General features: G+C 53.4%; 9 protein-coding genes across 9 annotated transcripts; 5 read left to right on the top strand and 4 right to left on the bottom strand.

Annotated features, from left to right (window-relative positions):
- Nucleotides 1–231: 231 nt before the first annotated feature.
- Nucleotides 232–4278, top strand: QC763_310000 (uncharacterized protein; the record flags this gene model as incomplete). Its single annotated transcript, XM_062911452.1, has 1 exon — nt 232–4278. One exon carries the CDS (start codon nt 232–234, stop codon nt 4276–4278), a length of 4047 nt encoding a protein of 1348 aa, XP_062767483.1.
- QC763_309990 (uncharacterized protein) lies at nt 4261–6300 on the bottom strand. Its single transcript, XM_062911451.1, has 3 exons — nt 6256–6300; nt 5703–6205; nt 4261–5644 (listed from the first exon to the last, which is right to left on the bottom strand). Exons 2-3 carry the CDS (start codon nt 5788–5790, stop codon nt 4416–4418), a joined length of 1317 nt encoding a protein of 438 aa, XP_062767482.1. The 5' UTR covers nt 5791–6205; nt 6256–6300; the 3' UTR covers nt 4261–4415.
- A 282-nt stretch (nt 6301–6582) lies between these two features.
- QC763_309980 (uncharacterized protein) lies at nt 6583–9112 on the bottom strand (the record flags this gene model as incomplete). The annotated part of the gene is given in 4 exon segments (XM_062911450.1): nt 6583–7586; nt 7599–7686; nt 7708–8618; nt 8677–9112. The coding sequence occupies 4 exon segments, from the start codon at nt 9110–9112 to the stop codon at nt 6583–6585; spliced, it is 2439 nt and encodes an 812-aa protein (XP_062767481.1).
- A 703-nt stretch (nt 9113–9815) lies between these two features.
- On the top strand, nt 9816–11405 carry QC763_309970 (uncharacterized protein; the record flags this gene model as incomplete). The annotated part of the gene is made up of 1 exon (XM_062911449.1): nt 9816–11405. One exon carries the CDS (start codon nt 9816–9818, stop codon nt 11403–11405), a length of 1590 nt encoding a protein of 529 aa, XP_062767480.1.
- A 411-nt stretch (nt 11406–11816) lies between these two features.
- Nucleotides 11817–12809, bottom strand: QC763_309960 (uncharacterized protein; the record flags this gene model as incomplete). The annotated part of the gene is made up of 1 exon (XM_062911448.1): nt 11817–12809. The coding sequence occupies one exon, from the start codon at nt 12807–12809 to the stop codon at nt 11817–11819; it is 993 nt and encodes a 330-aa protein (XP_062767479.1).
- A 708-nt stretch (nt 12810–13517) lies between these two features.
- Nucleotides 13518–16337, top strand: QC763_309950 (uncharacterized protein). Its single transcript, XM_062911447.1, has 3 exons — nt 13518–14523; nt 14596–15486; nt 15541–16337. Exons 1-3 carry the CDS (start codon nt 13717–13719, stop codon nt 15784–15786), a joined length of 1944 nt encoding a protein of 647 aa, XP_062767478.1. The 5' UTR covers nt 13518–13716; the 3' UTR covers nt 15787–16337.
- Nucleotides 16338–17408: 1071 nt separating this feature from the next.
- On the top strand, nt 17409–18350 carry QC763_309940 (uncharacterized protein; the record flags this gene model as incomplete). Its single annotated transcript, XM_062911446.1, has 1 exon — nt 17409–18350. The coding sequence occupies one exon, from the start codon at nt 17409–17411 to the stop codon at nt 18348–18350; it is 942 nt and encodes a 313-aa protein (XP_062767477.1).
- A 59-nt stretch (nt 18351–18409) lies between these two features.
- On the bottom strand, nt 18410–18997 carry QC763_309930 (uncharacterized protein; the record flags this gene model as incomplete). Its single annotated transcript, XM_062911445.1, has 1 exon — nt 18410–18997. The coding sequence occupies one exon, from the start codon at nt 18995–18997 to the stop codon at nt 18410–18412; it is 588 nt and encodes a 195-aa protein (XP_062767476.1).
- A 736-nt stretch (nt 18998–19733) lies between these two features.
- On the top strand, nt 19734–19871 carry QC763_0058070 (uncharacterized protein; the record flags this gene model as incomplete). The annotated part of the gene is made up of 1 exon (XM_062905819.1): nt 19734–19871. One exon carries the CDS (start codon nt 19734–19736, stop codon nt 19869–19871), a length of 138 nt encoding a protein of 45 aa, XP_062767475.1.
- Nucleotides 19872–23074: the final 3203 nt, after the last annotated feature.

Genomic DNA, 23074 nt, shown 5'->3' with positions numbered 1-23074 from the left:
CACGGTCGTAGGTATGCACCCCTCTTCGAGATGAGCTTGGCTACCAGGTCAGTTCCAGAGGGGGGTACCTTATGATCTACCGTAGTATAAATTGAGGCCTTGTCATATCTTAGTACTGTTATACCGGTGTGCTTCGCTTGTCTTGAATCCGAGAAGACCATTCACAAACCCAATTTATTCCCATACATTTCAGCTTACCTACAATTACCACCCATCAGCAAGGTACTCAAAATGCAATGTTTTCTGTGTGAAAAGCCCTCCAGCCCCCATCATGGGAAGCCCATGGGTCGGCGGTGCGTCAAATGCAACGACTCCTATTGTATTTCTTGCACTATTGACGATTGCCGAAACGTTCCCTGTTCTGAGCATCACTCATGTTGGAACGAGCACATCGAGCAATTCACAAATGAGAAGCTCAAAGCTCTTCATCAACCAGCCAACCCGACAGCAGAAATGTTCATCAAGGCCATCACCTGTTCCGACCTTGATGATGCTCAAATCAAAGCACTCCACGGCCACGATAAGCTTGCGCGCTGGTTTAGCGTCAAGAAGGGAAAAGAAGAAGATGACAAGCCGGAACTCTGGCTGTACGACCGGTTTCGACGTCTTTGCGACCCTCATCAAACTGGAAACAGGATCACGGGGAACCATTATCCGAGCATCGTGTCGTTCATTGGAAATACATATGCTGGGAAGTCCACAGTCGTTAGGGCAATGCTTCTACTCGGACTAGCCGAGCAGAGAGCAGGAAACTCCTCGGACGCTTTGGGTCGAGAGAACGCGTTGTACAACCTGCTACAAAGTGTCTTGGACCGCCCTGAGAAGCACGAGTTGCCAGTCTCACAGGGCGGCGACGATCCCGCTACCTTTGGAGTCCACCTTTATCGCAACAACATCGCCACTCACTCAGAGCCGTCGCCAGATCCTCAATACCCCCTACTTTTAGCTGACTGTGAAGGGTTCACAGCCGATTTTGCTCTCACCAACGCTGAGAAGGCCGTCCCGGACACAGAAGATCCTGACGAGCAGGTGGAAATGAGAACCATCAAGGCCGACGACTACGGCAGAGGCAAAGCAGGGATTGACCTGTTTTACGCCCGGTTTCTCTACGCTGTCAGTGACGTTGTTGTGTTTGTCACGCAGAATCCCAAAACCAAAGGACACGACTTTCCTCGGATCCTCGAGTGGGCTGCCGGAGCAATGCTCAAGACTTTCAACCAACCGTCTGGCAAGACATTGATCGTTGTTCGCAACAAGTACACCCCAGACAAAAAGGACAGCACGCCGGAGATGCTGAAACAAGAGTTTCTGGAGTCGCAGAGCCCAGGCCTGTGGAAGAGGACCGGAGTGATTGCCACTTTTGTCGAGCGCTTCAACGCGTCCACGAGCTTGGGGTTGATGATCAGGAGTAATAACGATCTGTATCGTCAGCTCTTCCGCAGCATTCACCTTTGCTACATCCCTGACAACAACCATGTCGACAACCATGGCAAGCCAGAGAAGCTTCTTGAGCATTTCGGAAACCTCAAGCGTGTTCTTGATCGTGCGGTTGTCGAGGAGCGGGATATCAGAGCGGAGAGCTTGACCCGCTACAACGTCGCTGGGCTTTCTCTCTTTCTGTCCAACACATTTCGACATTTTTCCGAGTCGAGCACACCTCTCGACTTTTACAAGGCCACCTGTCGCGACAATCACACACCCACCAATCTCAGGGAACATATTGCCAACTTTTTGCGGCTGGCGTATGACCGTGAAAACAGGGTGAACAACAACCAACTTGCTGGTATGGACAGCATGATTGAAAATGTCATCGCTTTGTCTCTCTTGATCCTCACTCGGAGACGGGACTCTGCCACTTTTACCCCCGAGATCAAATTCGATCATGACTTGAGGAAGTACTGGGATGGCGGGCTGGCCTTGTACCAGCTCTTGCATGAGCAGTGCTCTTACACCTTTCTGAACTCACAAGGCGCTCTGACTCCATATAGCTGTCAAGTCCGGGGGCACGGTGGCAAGCGAGGCAAACACCAACAGCACGTCCCTCCCCCGTCCGGTCCCGGCCACAGACACAACCTCCAGCCGGTACCGGGCGACTTTGTCCCCGGTCACGACTGGAACAGAGACGTCTGGCGCCAGCGCATACGAGCTCGGTTCTGCGAGTTATACCGCAAAGTGTACCGCTCCCCCCTTCCTCCCCACCAAGACAGCTACGAACCCCAACCCGCCGGACAGTTCCAGCAACAGCAACAACAACAACAACAACAACAACAACTCCGAGACCGCGAGTTCAACCATCACGGCAACCAACAAGTCGACACCTCCATCCTCAAACTCCGCCGCGAACTCACCCCCCTGAACAAACCCCTTTTCACCCAACTCCTCTCCACCAAAACCTGCCTCTCCTGCCTCCTCTCCGCCCCCGATCACGCCTTATCGTGCGGCCACGCCTTTTGCCCCCGCTGCATCCAAGAGCTCTCCACCCCCTCCCGCTGGAAAGCCGCCGCCTTCGAATTAGACTCTTGCATCCTCTGCGACGGCCAGGACGGGCACCAAACCATCCAGCTCAGACCCCGCTGCTCCGGCGTCCGCATCCTCACCCTCGACGGCGGCGGCGTCCGCGGCATCGTCGAGCTCGCCCTCGTCCAGGCGCTCGAGCAGGAAATCGGCCTGACAAACGTCCGACTGGCCGAGATGTTTGACCTCATCGTGGGGACCAGCACAGGAGGGATCGTTGCTCTCGCGCTGACCTTTCCGGGGAAGCTCCCTTCCGACCCTGCCGCCGTCACTTCTTCCCCGTTGGCGAGGCGGGGTAGCGGGATCGATACCAGGATGCAGGACATGATCGCCTTTTTCAGCAAGATCTCCACCGCGACGTTTGAGAACTCGCGGCTTGGGTGGCGGGCGCTGACGAGGGGGGCGATGGTTTTCAGGAGGGTGGAGAGTGTGTATAGCGATCGGCCCTTGCGGTCGGGGTTGGAGCAGTATTTTGGGGACAAGACGAGCCTTTTTGCGCCAACGTTCAACAGCGAGAGGGTGCTGGCTTCTGGTGCGCTTGGGTCGGGGGTGAGGGTTGCGGTGACGAGCACGAGGGATGATGGGGATACGGAGGTTGTGATTGGGAATTATAACAGGCCTTTGACTACCTATGCCACTGACAGTGTTGGTGGCGGTAGCAGCAGATCTGGTTTTGAAAGGGAGGATGATTTGGAGAAGGATTTCAAAATCTGGGAGGCGGCTATGGCCACCGCGGCGGCGCCGTTTTATTTGCCAGTGTTCAAAAGAGAATGGGGGGTGGGGGGGCAGGAGTACATTGACGGGGCGGTTTACGCCAACTGTCCGGCACGAGTGGCGATGGATGAAAAGACAAAGATTTGGTCTCGGGAGAGTGGGGAGGGGAACGGGGTGGTGCTTGATGCGCTGGTGTCGCTCGGGACGGGGAAACAAGGCCCAAAATCGGACAAGATGCCTTTTGCGAGCAACTTCAGGGGGTTTACTGCCTTGCAGAAAATGATAAAACGGCAGCTGGACACGGAGAGATTATGGGAGGGGGTGGTGGAGGGGGCGGAGCGGTCGCAAAGAGGGAGGTTGATGAGGCTGAACCCGGAACTGAAGCCAAAGTATGTGCAGCTGTATCAGTGTGAGGAGGTGCCGAGGTTGTTGAAGGAAACAGGGGAGTGGGCGGGGGTTGGTGGGCAGGGGAGGGACAAGATCAAGAATGTGGCGAGGGTGTTGATGGCGGGCATGTTCTTTTTCGAGGTACCAGACTCTTATTCTCCAAGGTCTACTTTGTCTCATCAGCAGGCGTCAGGCGGACCGGATGGGAGGTTGCTTCGGGGAGCGGTGCGGTGTCGGTTGAGGCATCAGGCGCCAGCTGTGGGCGAGCTGCTGAGGAAGGTGACGAGGTTTTATCACACAGAGCTGACGACCGAGGAAGCAGCCGAGGAAGAAAAGAGCTTGGCATCGGCGGATAGACAATGGAGAACTCTGACTGACATCACCAGCGGGTCCGTCAATCCGAGGGATATGGTCAGAGTGAGGGAGCGCAATCCAGACGGAACGGGGATAGAACAGTTCAGGCTTGACTTTGAGTTACGTATCAGAGACAAGGCAGCTTTGCAGGCCATTGTGGTTGAATTCCAGGCCGACGACGAGAGTGACGCAAGGAGCATCAACGAGCAGGAAAATGAACGTGGCAGAGGGAAACGATTTGCGATTAGCGGGTTTCCTGTCACGCTCGCGGACCTGAATGCAAGGGGACAAAGGATATGGCTACAGTGATGTACCACGGTGGATATTTATGTCAGATAAACATTCCCAAGATTACCCCTGAGAAAGTAAACAAAGTTCCAGAGATCAGAGAGCCCCGAGAATGCATGGCAAAACAACTGCCCTCCTCAAATGTGCAAGACGAAGGCTTATCCCCAGAAAGCCTCGATTTCCGTGGCCTTGGGATGCATGACGGTGCATGTGCCGCGGTTGATCTCCTCCCCCTTCCCAGTAGACATCCACATCTGCTGTCCGCACCAGAGAATATTCTTGCGTCCCGCAGCGTCCAAAGTTAGTTCTCCAGTCACAGAGTTGACGCACCCCTTGACGAATGCGACCGAACCCCCTGCGTTGATCGAGTTCTGGATGGCATCCTTTGTGTTGACTTGTGGCCAAAGACCCCCATTCGAATTTGTTGCTACATAGAGAGCATACGTGTAGGAGTAGGGCGGAACTCCCTTGGCCAGAAGCACGCGTCCTTGGTCGTCGAGCTTGAAAAAGTATTTGTATTGTACCGACGTTGACGTGGATGTGGAAGGGGGTTGCCAAATCATCCCGCCCGTCAAGGCGTTGAGCATGTTAGCATACATAGCGAGGGGCTGTCCACCGTAGTCAGTAGCCAACCCTCTAAATGCCTTTACCTGGGAAGGCGGTAAGCATGTTGCAGCGGGGAGCACTGTGGTTGTGGTCTGCGTGACTGTAACGGTGGTGTGGGCAGAAACTGTCTGAGTGACTTGGGTTGTGGCCGTTTCAAGGACTGTCTCGACATCGGTGGCGGCAGTGGTTTCGGTCAAAGAGACGTAGACGGTGTCGGTGACAGACAGTGTGGTTGGCACAGAGACGGTGATGGGGTCCGCTGTGTATGACACTGTCTCCGTAGCCGCGGATGGAGCTTCAGCCGTGACGGTTGTGGGTTCTACACCGGCACAGCTGCAAGCCTTCACGTAGGCCTCCCAAGATGGGCACTGTTCCGAGGCGTACTCTGGGATGGTGGATGGCTCAGAACCCGACAATGAAGAAGTAGGCTCTGGCTCGGGGGCCAGGAGGGTGTCGCCTCGTGCCTTGACTGGATAGGCAGCACCGGTGTTCGTTGCCGTGACGGTCTGTTGGGCTGTCTCGGTAACAACCACAGTCTCAGTGTTGGTGATGAGCTGAGTGTAAGTGGCATCTGTGACGGTGGTCTGAAGGGTGAAAAGTTCAGTTTCAGTCTCGGCGGTCGTGGTGACAGTCTCGGTGAAGAAGGCCGTGTGGACAAAGGTGTTGTGCTCAGTGGGCAACTGAGTGACGGTCTCGGTAACGGTGCTCTGGGCTGGCGTGACGGTCACAGCCAGGTTGGTAGAGCAATCTTGGAGTCCATCAAGACCCGAAGAGACGACGGCTGCAGCGCAGACGGACAGGTTAGCGTCTACTTCTCCAATATCTGCTGGCTAGCTCACCCTTGAGACACTTGTTGCTGCGACAGCATGCCGCTGCTGCGACTTGGAGCCAGGTGAGACCTGACAGCAAGATGGGGCCCTGCTTCATGGCGAATGAGTGACTGAAGTGAGTGTAGGCTGGAAAACGAGTGTGAGGTGACCACAAAGCAAAGTGTGAGGAAGGGAGGTCAAGTCAAGGTTATACGAAGTAATAGTGGGTAATATCTGCTTGTCACCTTGTCCACCTCGGCGTGGAGCCTGAAGTTTGGCCTAGAACGCGATGACATGGTTGCCAGCGGCACCGAATGGTCTGGATCCTGCAGCACCGGGGCTCTCACGATGATCCATGATTGGTGTGTTGGCGTCAAAACCTGGAGAGATGCAGGGGGCAAGGATCGCCAGATTCGCCGCTAGCGATCTGAATCCCTGCAGTATAGGACAGTTTCCGAGATTTCACGTCTCTTTTGGGAAGTTTGGCACGTCGCCCCACCAGCTGAAGGTTCTCGATGGCGTCCTTAGGGTTTCTGCATGCGTTGTCAATAGTGTTCTTCGTTAATTTCCGTCCCTTGTTGACCTCCAGCAGCCAGGTGATGCTGGCTTGCGGCTCCGGGAGTATTGATTCAGTCGATGTCAGTGATATCAGTCAATAGCCACAATGAGATCTTATCTAATCAATCAGACACACCACATGGTCGTACTTTCCCTCAAGAATTGATACAACACAGGGAAGGTGGGGGACTCAAAGCTTTCAGAGCATTAACCAATAAAAATTATTTGTATTGTCTACCTCTAACTTCCAAGCACCAAACACCATCGAACATAAACCGAAAAATCAACCAGAAATTGGATCGAACAACCGTCAGCCCCAAAAAGAAGTATACACAACAACTACACACTCCGATTACAACATGGCAGCAATGACACCACCGACTACAGCCGCCGCGCCCCAGTTCATCACGCTGGACAGCTTGGTGGATCCAGCCGTCACGGGCTCAGAGGGCTGAGCCTGAGGAGGAACAAAGGTGGGGACGGGGTTGGTACCATTGTGGCCACCATGGGCTGGCTGGGTAGGGGCAGGGACGAGGCCAGTGCCAGGAACATGGGGAAGGCCTGTGCCGGGAAGATGGGGAGCACCGGAGCCCGGGACGTGGGGAGCACCGGAGCCCGGAACGTGGGGAGCACCGGAGCCAGGAACATGAGGAGCGCCAGAACCGGGGACGTGGGGAGCACCAGTGCCCGGAACGTGAGGAACATCAGTGCCCGGAACGTTGGGGACACCAGCGCCTGGGGCCTGGGGCACACCAGTGGCGACGATGTGAGGCACAGTAGCCAAAGTTGTGGGCTGACCGGGGGCGAGTCCGGTAGGGAATGGAGAAGCGGTGCAGCTGCATCCAGGAACGGTGACGGGAGTGGGCAGCGGCTTGACCGGGGTGAGGGTGACGACGACAGGCGCCTCGGATGGGTTGGCAGCAGGGAAGGTGTAGGTGGCCGAGGTCTGAGGGCAGACAGAGGTGGTAGCTGTGATGACCTGGGTAACAACGGTGACGGAGCCGACAGGACACTTGGGAACTGAAGGAGGGCATGAGGTGATGGTCGAGGTCGAAGTCTCGGTGTACGTGATGGTCAGGAGGGGAGCAGCAGTGGTGGTGATGGGGAATGAACTGGTCTCCACGACCGAGGTCTCGGCGGCAGAGGTCTGGGTCGCAGTGATGGAGGGCTCAGCAACTGAGGTCTCGGTAACGGATTCGGTAGCGGTCTCGGTGGCAGACTCAGTAACAGTCTCGGTGGCCGACTCGGTAGCAGTCTCGGTGGCCGATTCGGTAGCAGTCTCGGTGGCCGATTCGGTAGCAGTCTCAGTAGCCGACTCATACTCTGTCTCGCACTCGCTCTCTTCGGCCTCGGTAGCAGTCTCGGTAGCAGTCTCGGTGGCAGACTCGGTGGCAGATTCAGTGATGGTGGCGGACTCTGTGATAGTGGTAGACTCCTCAGTAGTAGCAGTAGCCTCCTCAGTGGTGGCAGTAGCCTCCTCAGTCGTGGTAGTAGCCTCCTCAGTCGTGGTGGCAGACTCTTCGGTAGTGGTCGAGGTCACCTCCTCTGTGGTCGTAGCGGACTCGGTGGTAGTGGTCGAGGTCACTGGAGCTGGGCAGGCGCCGGTAACCGATGGGACAGCATTGACACCCGTACCAATAGCCACAAGAGCCTCAGCACCGCAATCGGCGGACTGAGCGAGATGGATGTTGCGGTTGTCTTGGTCGAACACGACATAGGCAGCCCTGAGGAAGTTGGTACCAAGGACAGGGAGGCTGTCCTCATAAACTCCCAAAAGACAGGTGTCTGTGTCGGGCACACGAGACACAAAGTCGCCGAAAGGAACGCTGATGACCTTGCCATCGAAGTTGAAGTTGACAGATCCACCCTCACCCTCAGCAGGGCAATCAACAACCAAAGTCCCGTCAGCGTTAGCCGTGGCCGAAGGGAACGCCGCAACAAACTGGTTGTAGATGGACGTGGGAAGGGCAGTGAGACTCGCGCCGCTGTCGATCACGAATGGCTGACCCGCTGCACCCTCCGACTTAGCCCAGGCATCCACAACTGAACCGTCGGCCTGTCTGACCGAGAGACCATCGAGGCGGATCCAGTATCTGGTATACCCATCAGGAGATTGCGCGGCAGGGACAATGGGGAGTTTAACCAGGTCCCCAATGAACTTGTTGGTGTCGATGCCACCGAAAATCACCGAACCGCTCTGGCTTGTAAATCCCTTCAAATCCAAAGCCCAGGCCCGACTGTTGATGTGCCCCTGTGTCTTGAGACTGTCGAGAACTAGGGGATACCCATTGGTCCAGCCTTGAAGGGATGGGCCGAGACCAAGAATGGCGTTCGTCGGTCCGGAACTGTCATAGGCAACCCCAAAGATCTGTTGGGTGATCCTAGAGGCTACGGAGATACGTCAGTCAACTCGGTTTAGCACAACGTCCATGATGCACAAACTTACATCCGATACCGATGTAATCGGACACGTATTGCCAGTTGACATAGCCACCATTGCGCAGAGACATCGAACCTTGCACCCCAAGATCGATGAGGGAGCTCGACATGGTGAACCTCGGCTGGCTCTGGCAGAAGGATGGGTTCGATGACGTGGCACATCTAGGGTTCGCGAAGAGTTCGGATTGCGTGGTATCGATTTGTACAGGGACATTTTGGCCAGGCGTCCCGAACTTGACATTGATGGTGTAGAATGTACCGGCCCGCTTTGCCGAGGATTCAGTGACCAGTTGTCTCTTCGAGTGTCTGCTGAAAAGCGAGCCACCCTCTTGAGCAGTCAGAGAGTGACGGACTAGCCCAGATGGCTGAACCGAGGCATTGTCGGTTGCAAGAGCCGCAGCCGGAAGGAGGGCGAGGAGCGACAAGAGTTTAGAGGAAGGCATGGTGAAGTGGTATCAATGAATGACTGGGGCAGGCTGGGAAAGAGTGGAACGGACAGAAAGTGTCCTGGGTTCAAAGAATGAATGACAGTTGCCTGGCCTGAGAGAGAAGAGAGCAGCTTGCATTGGGGCTGGCCATGGTGTTTATAGTCCTCAGACTGGTTTACTGTTGTCTCTCAAACAGGGATTGCTTGGCTAAGCATTTATCGCGGTCTGGACTCTGTAAGTCAATAAACAGGGGGTCATCCAGGGGTTCAGCTCGTCAGCGGACATTACAGCTGTGCACGCTAACCAAAACCGGGGCTGCTGCCAATAGTGGATGGGGCACACAGCAACAATTTCCGGGGGGCGGCTGCATTGAACCGCGTGGTTGGGACAACAGGTCACTGTTGCTCGGAGTTTTCAGTCCGTCTGGCTGTTGCCGCCCTCCGGCTCCGGAAAGTCCCACTATTCCCGGATGTCAAACGGAGGACGGATCGGCGTTGCAGTGCAAAAAGCTTATGGTGACATGGGTGAGCCTCACCGAACGCGAGGAATACGGACAGTGCAACGGAACGTGGCGAAGCCGATCATGGCCACGGCCCACATGACACCCTCAAACAAGCACTGCCGAGACTGCCCTAAACTTTATAACAACCTCACGCCTACTTTCCGTCTCTATTAATTTTAACACCGGCATCTTTCTTCATCAGCGTTACATTTTATTATGATCCGTCCAAACAAAGCAAAAGCCTCGCCAGACCTCTCCATCCACCTCCATGCGCCCACCCCGAACAGAACCGTCTTCTTCCCCGGCGAAAAAATCACGGGTCAGATCCGAAGACAAGAGCACATTGTCCGCCCAGAAGTATGGCTCATCCTCTTCCTCCACGGCCGGTCCGTCGCACGCATCGAGAAGACCACCGGTTCGGGCGAAAGCCAAACAACGCACCGCTACAACACGGAATACACCCTCTTCCCTCGCCAGCAAGTAACATGCATCAACGGAAGCCCGGTGCATATTCCCCCAAACAGCACTGAAGGGCAAGCGTGGAATTTCCAGGTGCAGATCCCTCCCCATTGCCTCGACCCGAAGTTGGCAAACGCAACAAAGGAGGACGGCTGGTGGGCGCGCAACAAGCAGGATCCAGAAATGGCGTTTGTCCCACTTCAGACTCCGAAAATTCCCCTGCCCTGCTCGGTGATGTCGCACCAAGGGCATGGATCGAGCAAGCAGGCGACGTGGGTGGAGTATTGGCTTGAGGCGTTTTTATATGACAAGGCGCCGTTTCACAATAGTAATGTTAAGCACGTGGCCAAGTCTAGGTTGCCGGTGGCGGTGTACCCGATGCCGTTGGCGGGTGTGCAGACGGTGAAGATGCTCAGGTTTTGGTCGGCGAATCAAGTGATACGATCACAGCGGTTGCTGGCTGGACGGGAGGGGGATAAGCTGAGTGTTAAGGAGAAGATGCTCAAGATGGTGAGGAGTTCGAGAGTGCCGAGGTTGGGTTTCAGGGTTTTGGTTGATTTACCTGCGGGGATACAGTTGGGGGAGCTGCTTGGGGGGTTGAGGGTCGGAGTGTGGAAGTTGCATGAGCTTACTGCTGGGTTGGGGGATGACAGTGAGGAGGAGGATGAGAGACACCCCGAGGAGAAAAACAAGGGGAAGGTGACGAAGACGGAAGAAGCGGAAGGAGAGAGACTTCCGGGTTATGAGCAAGGTGAGAGCTCTACTATCCGAGCAGCACGGCCTTCCCATGAGCAACTGCACGCCGCCTCAGAAAACGACATCAAAATCCGTCTCGTCAGCCTCAAAATCAAGATCAAGGCCACCACGTCTGTTTCGGTGAAGGGGAGCGTGCTCGATAAACATGACATGACGAAGGAAACCGACATTGCCAGACTTGAACTTAGTACGCCCTCTCTGGGCTTGCCGGGTGGTGATGGAAACGGGATTGAAATCCCTTTTATCAGCGAACAGACCCGGTACGAGCAACGGCTGCCTCAAACTGAAGACGCACCGCCACCGGCGTATTCCGGCAGTGGGAAAATGATGGATTTGGGCGCTTCGCTGGGGATAAGATTCAGTATGAAGTGGCTTGAGATTTGCGGGAAGAGGTATTCAATTGAGCAGTATCGAGGCGGGACATGGAGTTGGGGGGGCCAGGGGGATCTGGTTCCGGATTTTACGACGTTTAATATCCAGAGGGGGTATACGCTTGTGGTCAAGTTGGGACTGGAGGTGGTGAAGGAGCGGGTGGAGGTTAGGTTTGCGAGGAAGGTTGAGGTTTTGGGCGCGACGGGGTACTCGTCTTGAATTACGGGGCTCTTCAAAGGGCCAGCGTTGTGGTCCTTTGCGTTCCGGATATGACGGGCTTTTTTGCTTTGTGTTTTGGAAATCATTGATTGTCTTGATGGGTATCTGGACAGGTGATTTTTATATTTGGGTTTTCCTTTGGGGGGCGTAGATGGGATCAAATGCATAGGACTGGTTTGGATATCCAGCTTCGGAGCGTTTTGCTGAGGGTGTTTCATAACATAGGTATTCTGCGTTTATCATCTTTCATTCATCAAGGAGATATTACATCTACAATCTACCTACTCCTTCAATGATGCACTACATCGACAATCTATCTACTACCTCAATTCTATCTGCACACGATTACGCCCCTAAATGTAGCAAGCACCAGGCTTCCCACCCGTTCCCACAGTATCAATTCTGAATAAATTACCTATACCCCTGCCCGTCCATCTCCGCCGGTCGGTTGTTGTACCTCTGATTCGTACCGTCGTCCATCTCCTGCGCATTCACCGGCCTCTCCCACGCAGAAGGCAGCTCCTTTGGCGCAGTCCCGTAGACGTAGCCGGTACCGTTGTTGCCGTTTACCTCGGTGACAGCAGTGCTCCAGTTGCTCTGCGGTGTGTGATGCTCATAACTGCCACCCTGCCCTTGCTTGTACTTTTTGAGCTTGTAAGCCATAAACACCACCGCGATGAGCAGTATCGTACCGGCCACAGCTCCAACAGCAATACCGGCTTTGGCGCCGGTGGTGAGACCTTCTGATGCTGGCGGGACTGGTAAAGGCGAGGTGTTGGATTTGGGTGGGACGGAAAAGTCGGGCGTTGAAGATGGGGATGGGGAGGCAGTTTCCCGGTCTGATGTAGAGTCTGTCTTTGTGCCCGAGACTGTCTCGATTGGTGTTTTCGATGTCGAAACCCGCGTCGACGAAGACCTGCTTGTCGTTGATGTGGCAAGGGCCTCCAAAACGACGAACTTCTTCGAAGACCTTGACCACTCCGCCCAGACTTTTGGCCGCGAGGGAAAGACGTCAAACTGGCCGTTCCCACTGTTGCAACAGCCAGCGTCTCCTGGACAGCAGAAGGCAGTGTCGGTATTGGTGACGTTGGAGCAGGAGACGATGTCGCCCGGGGTTCCGTTTCCGCATGGTTTCGGGCAGTCGGCGGAAGGAAAGGATGAATCGGTGCATGAGCCCCTGACGAGTTCCTGTCTTGGGCCACGGCAGTATTTGTTTGTCATGCACGTGTACCCTTTATCGCCATTGCAGCAGACTGACGCGCCATTCGCGTCTTGGTTGCACGGGAAGTCGCCGGGGGCTTCGTCGCCGTTGGGGTAGAAGCATTTGCTGACAGCTTGCTGCGAGAGCACGCGGTGGTTTGTGAGTATCGCGAGGAAGAATAGGAGGAATGTGAAGGATGCCATCCTTGCAGGACGGTCTCTGCCGTGTGATGTTGAACAAGAACAGGACCGAGGAAGAAAACTGGAAAAGAGTCGTACCTTGTAAGGCTCAGGCGAAGCGGCGCAATCGAGAAGAATGCGATCTTCGCACCCCTGTGTGTAACCGCTTAATCCACTTCATGCTGGTAGGCGGTGCAAGCTGATGGCGGCCGTGATGTTCACGGTATCATTGGCTCGTTTCGCTTGCCGTGGCGGCTGTTGCTTCTACACCTCTGCCACGGTTATTGTTGTTAGCGTGACAGGGGTCTTTTGGTGCAAATAGCCCTGGCCGCACTAACAACAATCTCGTTGGTAGAGGTTGTAGGTAGCAATGGCGAGACTTATAACCCAGTTTGGATACTGAATAAGGGGCGATCTATGGGGCTGGGACTCAACATCTGCGACCCCCAAATTGAGACCGCAAACGTGTGGACAGGGATGCATACCTGGCACGGCCAAATATTAGGCCACCGAGAGGCCAAAACACCACCAAAAAACCGGCAGGAACCGGGCAGGATCAACCCCGACGACGGCCAGGTTGGCGATGCTTGGCGGTGCAACCAAAGGTCAAGAATGGTGAGGTGGTGTGCCAAGCTTAACCTCGCAGCCCCCACTTTTATCCGCATCTGCAGGTCCCGGCAGCCGGGTGATTTCCTCCGCCCCGAAGAAGTGGTGTCGTCATACACCTTGCACATCGAACCCTCATGACCACCACCAATGTTAAGAGAACCTGTAACAACTCTCTCATGCCTGCCAATGAGACAATTTGTGTTCCCAAGCCGTGTAGGAAACTTCCTGATCTTCCCATCTTGCCCAGGCAGCCATAGCATCCTTTCCGGTCCTCCAAGTCGCACTTATAGTCTGCTCATTACCCCAATTGCAACCGGCAAAGATGGCACTCGCAACCCTTTCTCTTTCCACCCGAACGACGGCTAGGGCCATTCAAAGAAATTTCATAACTAAACAACCAACAGCTTCGCGCCTGTCATTTCCCGTATGTGGTGACGTCACCAGACCATTAACAGCACCCTTCGCAACCGCCTATATGCACACAGCTGTTTCATCTCGAACAAATACCTCCCCATCCTCCTCCCGCAACACCTCACCAAGACTCCAATTCTTCCCTCGCTACTCTCAAGTCAACAAGTTTCCCCTCGCCGCAACCATGGCCACTATTGCCAGTTCAAACCCTCAGCACACGATGCAGACCTCGGGGGCCGCCGACTCGGTTTGGGTCCACAAGGTCCCCTACGATCAATACCCCAAGTTTCACACCCTCGACCGCAATCTCGAGACAGATGTAGCCGTCATCGGTGCCGGCATCTCTGGCATCACGACCGCCTACGAGCTCGTCCGCCGCGGCAAGAATGTTGTTATGCTTGAGGCACGTGATGTGCTTTCTGGTGAGACAGGTCGCACATCCGGCCATCTGACCAACGACTTGGACGATGGTTTCGTTGAGATTGCAAAGAAGCACGGGGAGGGTGGTGCCAAGATTGCCGCCGAGAGTCATGCCTGGGCGAGGGACAGGATTGGGCAGATCGCCCAAGAGCTTGGGATTGAGTGTGAATACCGTCGTTTGCCTGCTTACGACATTAGCCAGTTTCCTGTTGGGCATGAGAAGCATGACCAGGAGATCGATGAGCTGAAACAGGAGACCGAAATGCAGAAGAAGATCGGCATGCACACCAGGTTTGATGTGAGTTGATTATATGTCTTCAAGTGGAAACATGATTCGAATATTTGCTAACCAATCTGGCCCGAAAAACAGCCCAATCTGAAGGTCAAAGGTTGGAGTGGCAACATCGACCAGCGAGGTGGTATGGTGGTTGACAATCAGGCGACCTTTCATCCAACCCAGTATCTCGTTGGTGTGCTCAACTGGCTGAAGCAGCAGCCCAATTTCCAGTGCTACACCCGCACTCGGGTCATGTCGGTCGCGGAAAAAGGTGTCGAAGTTCTTGGCCTCGGCCACAAGAGGGTCGAGATTCAGACGGAGAATGGGCACACGGTGAAAGCCGAGAATGCCGTGGAGGCGACGTGCGTGCCGCTGCAGAAGCTGTCGGTCATTACCGAGTTGGAGTTCTACCGGAGTTACTGCATTGCCATCCGCGTACCCAAAGGCAGCATCGAGGACTGCCTACTGTATGACAATGCCGAGGAGTACAAGTACGTACGCCTGACAGCTTGCGACGACAAGGATGACTACTTGGTTGTTGGCGGCTGCGATCACAAAGTTGGCCAGGAGGAGACAACACCGCGGTATGCTGAGCTGGAGCAGTGGACTCGTGAGCGGTTTCCTCAGGCTGGTAAGATTGATTACCAGTGGAGCGGGCAGATCTTTGAGCCAGTCGACTTCTTGGGATTCATCGGCAAGAATCAGGGCTGTGATAAGATTTACATCGTGACGGGAGACTCTGGCGATGGACTGACACACGGGACGCTTGCTGGGAAGCTCATTGCGGACGAGATCGAGGGCAACACAGTCACCAACGATTGGGCCACGCTGTATGCGCCGAACCGGCTCGCGAGTATCCTCAAGAGCTTGCCGAGCTTGATCTCGCACGACTTGCAGATCAATGCCCAGTACAAGCGCTTTCTGCAGAGCGACATCACCGATATTGAGGATCTTGCGCCTGGCTGCGGCGGTGTGTTGAATCCGGTAAGTTTAGTCAGACTTTGTAAAGTGTGAGTCCGGTGACTAACAGAGCATTAGAAAACCAAGAAGCCCATGGCTGTCTACAAGGACGAGAACGGTCAGGTGCATACGTACAGTGCTCTCTGCCCTCACCTCAAGGGTGTAGTTTGCTGGAACTCTGCTGAGAAGAGCTTTGACTGCCCGGTGCATGGCAGTCGCTTCTCCAAGGAGGGCATCTGTGTGACTGGACCTGCGAAGGCGAACCTGTCGCCGATGGACAAGGGTGGGGAGGTTGACCAGGGCATTGCTGTCGGGGCGGAATAAACCATTGAGCCAGGCTCGACATGACGTGACATCAAAATTTGGCGTTCAGGCGTCTGGCCGATTTGTAATATACCTAACTAGGATAAGAGGAAGGGGAAGGAGTAATCAAGATTATCAGATTTTGCAAGGTCCCCGTTCTGTGGGCCTACTGCAAATCTAAATACCTGCCAGACGTAGCTTGATCCAGCTACCTTACCTATTTAATTAGTTACTACTTTCATTCTGCCCTTTAACCATCTACCTTTCCACCAACTCATCCCTTCGTGATCAGTCCGGCATATTCCCACGATCAACAGCAATTATGAAATGGTGCCCGTGAGAAGAACAGCACAGCACGTTCCTCAACGACTACGGCGATGGAGCACACCCAGAGGTTTCGAGGGGCTCTCATGCCGAACCACCAGGGATCAACCGATCCAGCACAATCACAATGCCAGCTTTTTCTGTCTAGACGCCAAGAAACTCGGTCTCCTCTTGATCATGGATGGTACACGTCTCGGGTTTGCATTGGTATCCAAGCAGAACGACATGACACTGGAGGGCATCTTTCGCCCAATGGATGTCTTTTGGATCGCCTAATGGGTGAAGCTATAATGTTCAAGGATCCTGCCTTTGGGGAAATTTTTTCTTACGAAATGAAGCAACGTGGAATGCTTGTTGTCAACAACAGGATCTTGGAGGCCCAATTCGAAGTCCTCTTCAGAGATCGGCCTTTCGGCGATCGACTCTTTCTACAACTCGCGAAAGTCGCTAATGGTAACGCGCATGAGATGGCAGAACATTTCAGCAATATGCTTTACGATTGGGAGCTATGGAAGGAGTTGGAGACCAACCAAGTGTGTGTTGAGTTTGAGCAACCGCTCGTTGAGCACCTCAAAAAGAACTTTGATTTTCTGATTGAGAGTAACGGACGGTTTGTGCGTCTTGTCACTTCTTGAGCTACTAGGCGCTCGGATATCCGCAGGCTTTTATCATCAGTGGACAAATGAACAGTCGAAAATCACCCTGCGCCTGATTCGGATTCGGATTGAGCGTTGAGCTTCTTTGGCATAAGAGGTCTTCACGGATTCTAGAGAAGAGAGTTTTCAACTCGATTACATCTCAATACAACATCGGTGATTTCTCACTCAAAACTGACTTTCAAAAGTCTTTTCGAGAGGCAAAGTGACCATGTTCGTTCTTACGTAGATCCTGTGAAGCTGAACCTTGAGCTCGCCACTTTACATGTACCTCACGCTGGCGGAAGCAATCTTTATCGATCAAAGCACTACCGTTAAGGGGCCTCCATAACCACGCGACGTTGATTCTTCCTCATAACTCGTGCCAGACTGTCAACTAGATATTCCTTGAGCTGGTCCGATGCTCATCCAGAAACGTCACCAGTGTAACATCTGCCTTTAGATGCCCAATCAACTTTCCCGTCACCGGCTGGGGACCCTTCTCTTTCCTCGCAACCACAATTCGGGACAGGCAATAATGAGACTACTGAAGAAGCCGGAAGCCAAGTCTTAAAAGTTGGTCGAATTGGTTACGGACCCCCTGCGAGATGGCAAAAAGCTTTGTCAAGGCTGAGGCGGGACGCTCGATCCTTTTTCAGGAGGAGCGATGCAGCCAGATGGTACATGTGCGACTTTCTGATCGGGACAGGCAGTATTTCAAGGCGAGGTCTCGATGCGCTGCTCAACCGGCTACGTCCCAGCGCCTGGCAGCGATTTGTTCAACAACCATGCATTTTCCTCGCGCACAAGCTCTACACGTGGAGACAAATTATTCCCATACAGCCGATACACCCCGTCTCAGTTGTTTGTATTTCCGACACCCACAACAGCCAACCCGCGCTGCCGGACGGTGACATTCTCATCCACGCCGGCGACCTTACGCAGTCGGGATCCTTACAGGAACTGCAGACTGCAGTTACATGGCTGCGCGCCCAGTCACACCCTGTCAAGATCGTCGTTGCAGGAAACCACGACTTACTCCTCGACGAATCCTATACAGGCCATCGCGGTGATAACTTCAATGCAGGAAAGGCGGCTGGCAAGATGATCAACTGGGGCGATATCATCTATCTCGAGAACAGTGAGACGACTGTTACCTGCGCCAACGGTCGCCAACTACGCGTTTACGGCAGTCCTCGCTCCCCTCGCCATGGGAACTGGGCCTTCCAGTATCCCCGCAGCAAAGACGTCTGGACGGGAGCGACACCAAAAGGTGTCGATATACTGATTACCCATGGGCCTCCGCGTGCACATCTCGATCTGCAAAGACTAGGTTGTGACTACCTGTTGCGGGAACTATGGCGAGTTCGCCCCAAGCTGCATGTGTTTGGACATGTTCATGAGGGTGCGGGTACGGAGTGGCTGCAGTTTGATGGGTTGCAGAGAGCATATGAAGAGACTGTAATTACCGGCGGTGGGTTCTGGAATCTTTTATGGACGCTGAAGGCGTTTTTACTCACACTTTTCGGCACTGCTGCCGAGGCGAAATACCTGCTTGTTAATGCAGCCATGGTAGGCGGCCTACGGGATGACGAGCGAAGGCGACCGGTCAAGGTGATGATATAGCATTGTATGTACATATAGACGGGCGAAGAAACGACACGGGGGTTATCTATGTACTACTTTTATACAAAAAGTACGTGAGGCTCCTCCGCAATGATATTCATGTCCAAAAATCGCTTGCTCCTGCTCTCCTCCCCCGGCCGCTTACCGGACTTATCTGGTATAATCAAAGTCTGCCGCAACGCCGGCACCTTTACCACCCAGGCCGGTTCCGTTTCCAGAACAATCTCCCGGGCTTTCAACGCATTCTCCGCTGCGGCGCCAGTGATAATAGCGGGACTGCCGCGCGGCAGTCCGCGCTCGATCAGACGGTTGAATGCCGTTACTAGATATGATGGCAAGACAGCGAGGATGGCGTACCGCTCCGGGTCTGGGTCGATAGGGTCCGGGATGTCGGAAACAGCCCACGATGGTTGGTTATAGAAGTACTCGATTTCAGATCGCAGGCCGGTGATGTACCCGGTGACCAGATACTCGTACATGCGGTACAGGGATGCTGTGGGGGTCTTGCCTTTGCTGTGTGCTGGTTGCCCCTTGCGTTCATCTCGGTGGTCCAAGAGCCATGCCACTGTTGGGGCGGTGGTGTCGGCGGTTGCGTTGTTCGGCTCCTGGCGGAAGACCTTGGAAATGGCACGCGCAAGGTTAGACATTGTGGATGAAATTGTTGGAGATCTGATGCGAGGGGAATTTGTGGTTAATGAGGAAGGATAGTGAGCGGAACATGAAGAGACAACGGAGTGAGGATTTTAGATGGTGTCAAGTTGAAGATGTTGGCAAGTTGAAGATGCTGCTAGGTTGAAGTTGCTGGCAGGCGTTGAAGAGGAAGTTTAGCCGCCCGCAATGCGGCACAGTGCAGCTGTCACTGTATAGGTTTGACAGCCCCGTTCGGCCAGGCATTAAGCGAACCCTGCCTTGTTCCATCTGCTAGCAGATGTGCAGGCCGTTCCGCCCAGCATGATATTTAGGATTACATTCGTCTGGTTCCTTACCCCTTATTATCGAGAATGAGCCTTGCCGCGACCCTCGAGCCTGATTATAAAACCAACCGATACTGGCGCTAGGCTCGCGTTGGCCCGAGACTACGACGTCGCGCTGTATGAAGACTAACGTCGACATGATGTCGAAAGATGAGGCTATATCGAGGGTTAAGAGTCCTAAATATGGACAGAGACTGGGATGTTGATGAGGATAAAAGGTCTACAACTTGACTTGTTCGCATGTTAAACCAGAAACCTGAACAGCAGCCTTCTTGATATTTGTTATCTCACGATCTACCTCTCTCATCTAGTCCCAACCTTCATACCTCCCTTATCGCTTACAGCCGCCGTGTAAAGCCTCGTCCGTCCATCATGGGTTAACAGTATTCTCGCCTGCGACAATGGCGTAATGCCGACCGACTCCGTGATCTGGCACCACGGAGAACCTCCGGACGTGAGGATGCCCTCCCCAATCTGGACTATCAAACGCTTTGGAATACCCTCAACAACGTTGCTGCTTACATCGATCGTCTCGAAGGCAACGTGACGGTAATCGCAGTCGGCGGCGCTGTTAATACTATCCACTTGCAAAGCCGCAATGCAACACACGACGTTGACTTTTTCAACAACCGGTTGACGGTCAATGATTACGAGCTTCTGATCAGGGGTGCCAAGGATGCGGTTAGGTGTGACCGGCGGCTCACCGAGGAGTGGTTCAACAACCGCACCATTTTCTTCATCCCCCAGGAACGGCGCGATGAGCTGACGGAGGAGACCCTCCTCATCCACGAAGTCATCTTCCGCGCGGCGGGCCTGACCGTGCTGGCGGCACCATGGCAGTACTCCTTTTCCTGCAACGTGGACCGTCTATCCGGGGGCGGACTCAATAGTGCGCAGAGCTATGATCTCGACGATGCCGTTCAGTATATACATCGTTATCTGCTGCAGCGCGGTGGAAGACAGGTGAACAAGTCGACAGTGCGGGGGTGGTTTGTGCATTATCAACTGCAGTGGACGCACGCCAATGAAACTGTGATTGCGCGTGTGAATGCGGCCTATCGGGCCAGGTTCCATGTGAATTACGATGTCATTGTGTGAAATGATTTCAGTTGGCATTGGGGATGTGCAGCAGGCTGCATACTCTTGATTTCTCTCAAATAGATGGGGGAGGGGGGGCATATAGGCGTCCTGGAGTATATTCCTCGGATATCTAACCTAGTTTTGTCCTAGCATATGGTCTGTAATACACTCTTTTTTTGTGTCTGGTATCATCCGTGACCTTATGTAAATTCTGGGAAGAATTATCATACAAGGTTAAATGACATTGTGGTTTCAGTTTGGGGTGCCAGGAAGCCATCTGTAAGCCACTATGATCTTGGTATTCGTTTTCTACTCCCTCAGCTAGAGTTGAAGCAATTTACAGCTTTCCGTGCGGCACAGGGCTGAGAGGGCGTGCGAGTTGTGCGCTAGGTGTGCAACGAGGGTTTAGCACCGGTGTAGATCATGTTGGCTTCAACTGGTGTGAATTGTCCAGATTAACGTAGGCTATTACCTAACAACATAATCGACGCTGCACATAATCAGACTCCCGTATCCCGCAGCCAGCCATGATTGCTAAATGTGGTGCCGATGCCGGCACCGCCGACCATATTGCCCAGGGCAAGGTTATGAAGATGGCTGAGCAGTCGAAAACCTGTGGCAGAGAAGTCTATAACCAGCATCTGCCAGGGGCGGCCTCCATCATACGGTAGGTTGAACATCAGCTGAATCGAGTTAGAGAATTACTTGAGACATTTGATTTTTATCAAGTTGGCCTCCTGTCCCATGCCATATCGCCTCGGCAAGATGGTTCATGGTTTGCATGTTTGTTGAGTCTGAATTTGAATAGATTCCATCTCAGGTAGCTGCTTCCAGATCAGTTGATATTCTAACTACTCGAAACAGCTGCTGACTTGCGCTCTCCATATCCAAGGTCTCGGCTGTACGCCGTTCTGCTCTTTGGCCTCACTTTCCTGCGAACAGGATGAGGGTTGACTGTAGACATGTGAGGTAGCCTATTCTCCAAGGCCAGGGCGATCACTTCATTTGGATCAGTTGAAGTCTTTCCACATGTTGTCTTACGAGCGCCTATTATGTCTTGAAGTAAATGATAGCTGAGAACGGCTATGTGGAGTTGAGACCATAGAACAGTATATAAATTAAAATTTGGGAATGAGTTGGGAAGGCAATCGCATTTGGCGAGGGAAGATGCCATACTTATAGAAATTACAAGAGCATGAGTATGGCGTATCAGTGGGACGCTGAAGACCCCGGGAATGCCCCTCAGTTGAAAGGGATTTTCAAGGAGCATAAAGTCAATTCGTCTTTTATAATAGGCAGAATTCCCAACATGACCCATGTTCGGCATAACTGCACAAGGAAATTGACATGGTACAACATGCCGCCATACTAGATGAGGCTCAAAGTGTATCCCTCAGCCGCTAAATAACACAAAGGTCTCTGTAGAGGTTGTTTCCCAAACAGTTACCTTGAACGCATGTCCATCTTCAGTTGTGGCCCACAATTCATGGTACGGCAAAATACATGAAGTTCCCTGGCTACTCGCACTTCCCATACTTCTCTGTGAGGTAATCAAGCAGTTGCTCACCCGTCTTGAACTCCCAAGCATCAATCCCCTGATTGTTGTTGACAATCACCTCGACATCATCAGCGATATCCCAAAACGCATCACCATCGAGAAAAAAGAGGATATAGTAAATCTTTTCCTTTTCGGTCCTGAAGGCATCAGGCTGGTCTGCCCAGGCGCGGGTGATTGCACGCTTCCAGAGCATGAAGTTGAAGTACCGGATGTACTTATTTGGCTCGGAGCCGTCAAAGCGAGTGGGCTCTTTGATGCCCTCCTTGTCCTGAGTGGTTATGCCTTGTTGCTGGTGCTTGCCAACACTGACCTCGAGGTCGACAACCTGCTTCTTCAAGTTGTTGACTTCATTCTTGAGATTGGTATTCTCGTTCTTCAGCTCGCGGATCTGCTTGTTGCCGTGTCCGGCCAACTGGTTCCAAATGGCAAGCAAGCTACCCAGACCGCTAGGGCGAGCAATATGAGGGTGATGAATGTTGACCCCCAAGTAGTGAAGCACGTCAAACCTGGATAGTATCTCGGGCTGGCTCTCATTGGTTGAATGAATGTCTCGGTAGAACGGCAGCGCTTTCAAGAGTTTACTACGAATATTGATAACGTCCTGGGTAGTCGGTCTCTAAAAAGATTTCTGTCTCGTCCGAACATAGTTAGCCCAAAATCAGGCTCGCTTCACCTCGGCTCACCCTTAGCTTACCTTAAGCTTACTACCGCTTACTTTACGCTTGCCCTACACTCTCCACTCTCTAAAAACGATAACTTTACATAACGCCTTATATCTATGTTTAGAGCCTCCCTCTCCGATAGAGACGAATCCTCTACCAAAACGGAGACTAAGAAATAGGCTCGCCAGCATATTTACTCTCCGTTTTTTTTTTTAAAAAAAAAAAAAAAAAACTCTATATTATGGTAGCCATTTTGTCACAGTTAACCCAACGGCAGGTCACACAGTATGTAGGGCGCAGGACGTCCCTAGCCAATCATTAGGAAAGTCAGGAGACAGCCAATTGGGGGCTGGCCAGAAGTGCTATGGCGCCAAGACCCACGAGCACTCTGCAGGATGCAAGATGCTCGGGGTGATCGAAGGCATAGCACGACGAGCACTCTACAGACAG

This window comes from Podospora pseudopauciseta, chromosome 3 (genome assembly GCF_035222475.1).
Source record: "Podospora pseudopauciseta strain CBS 411.78 chromosome 3, whole genome shotgun sequence".
Classification (NCBI taxonomy): Eukaryota; Fungi; Ascomycota; class Sordariomycetes; order Sordariales; family Podosporaceae; genus Podospora; species Podospora pseudopauciseta.
This window is presented reverse-complemented; position numbering and strand designations above follow the sequence as displayed.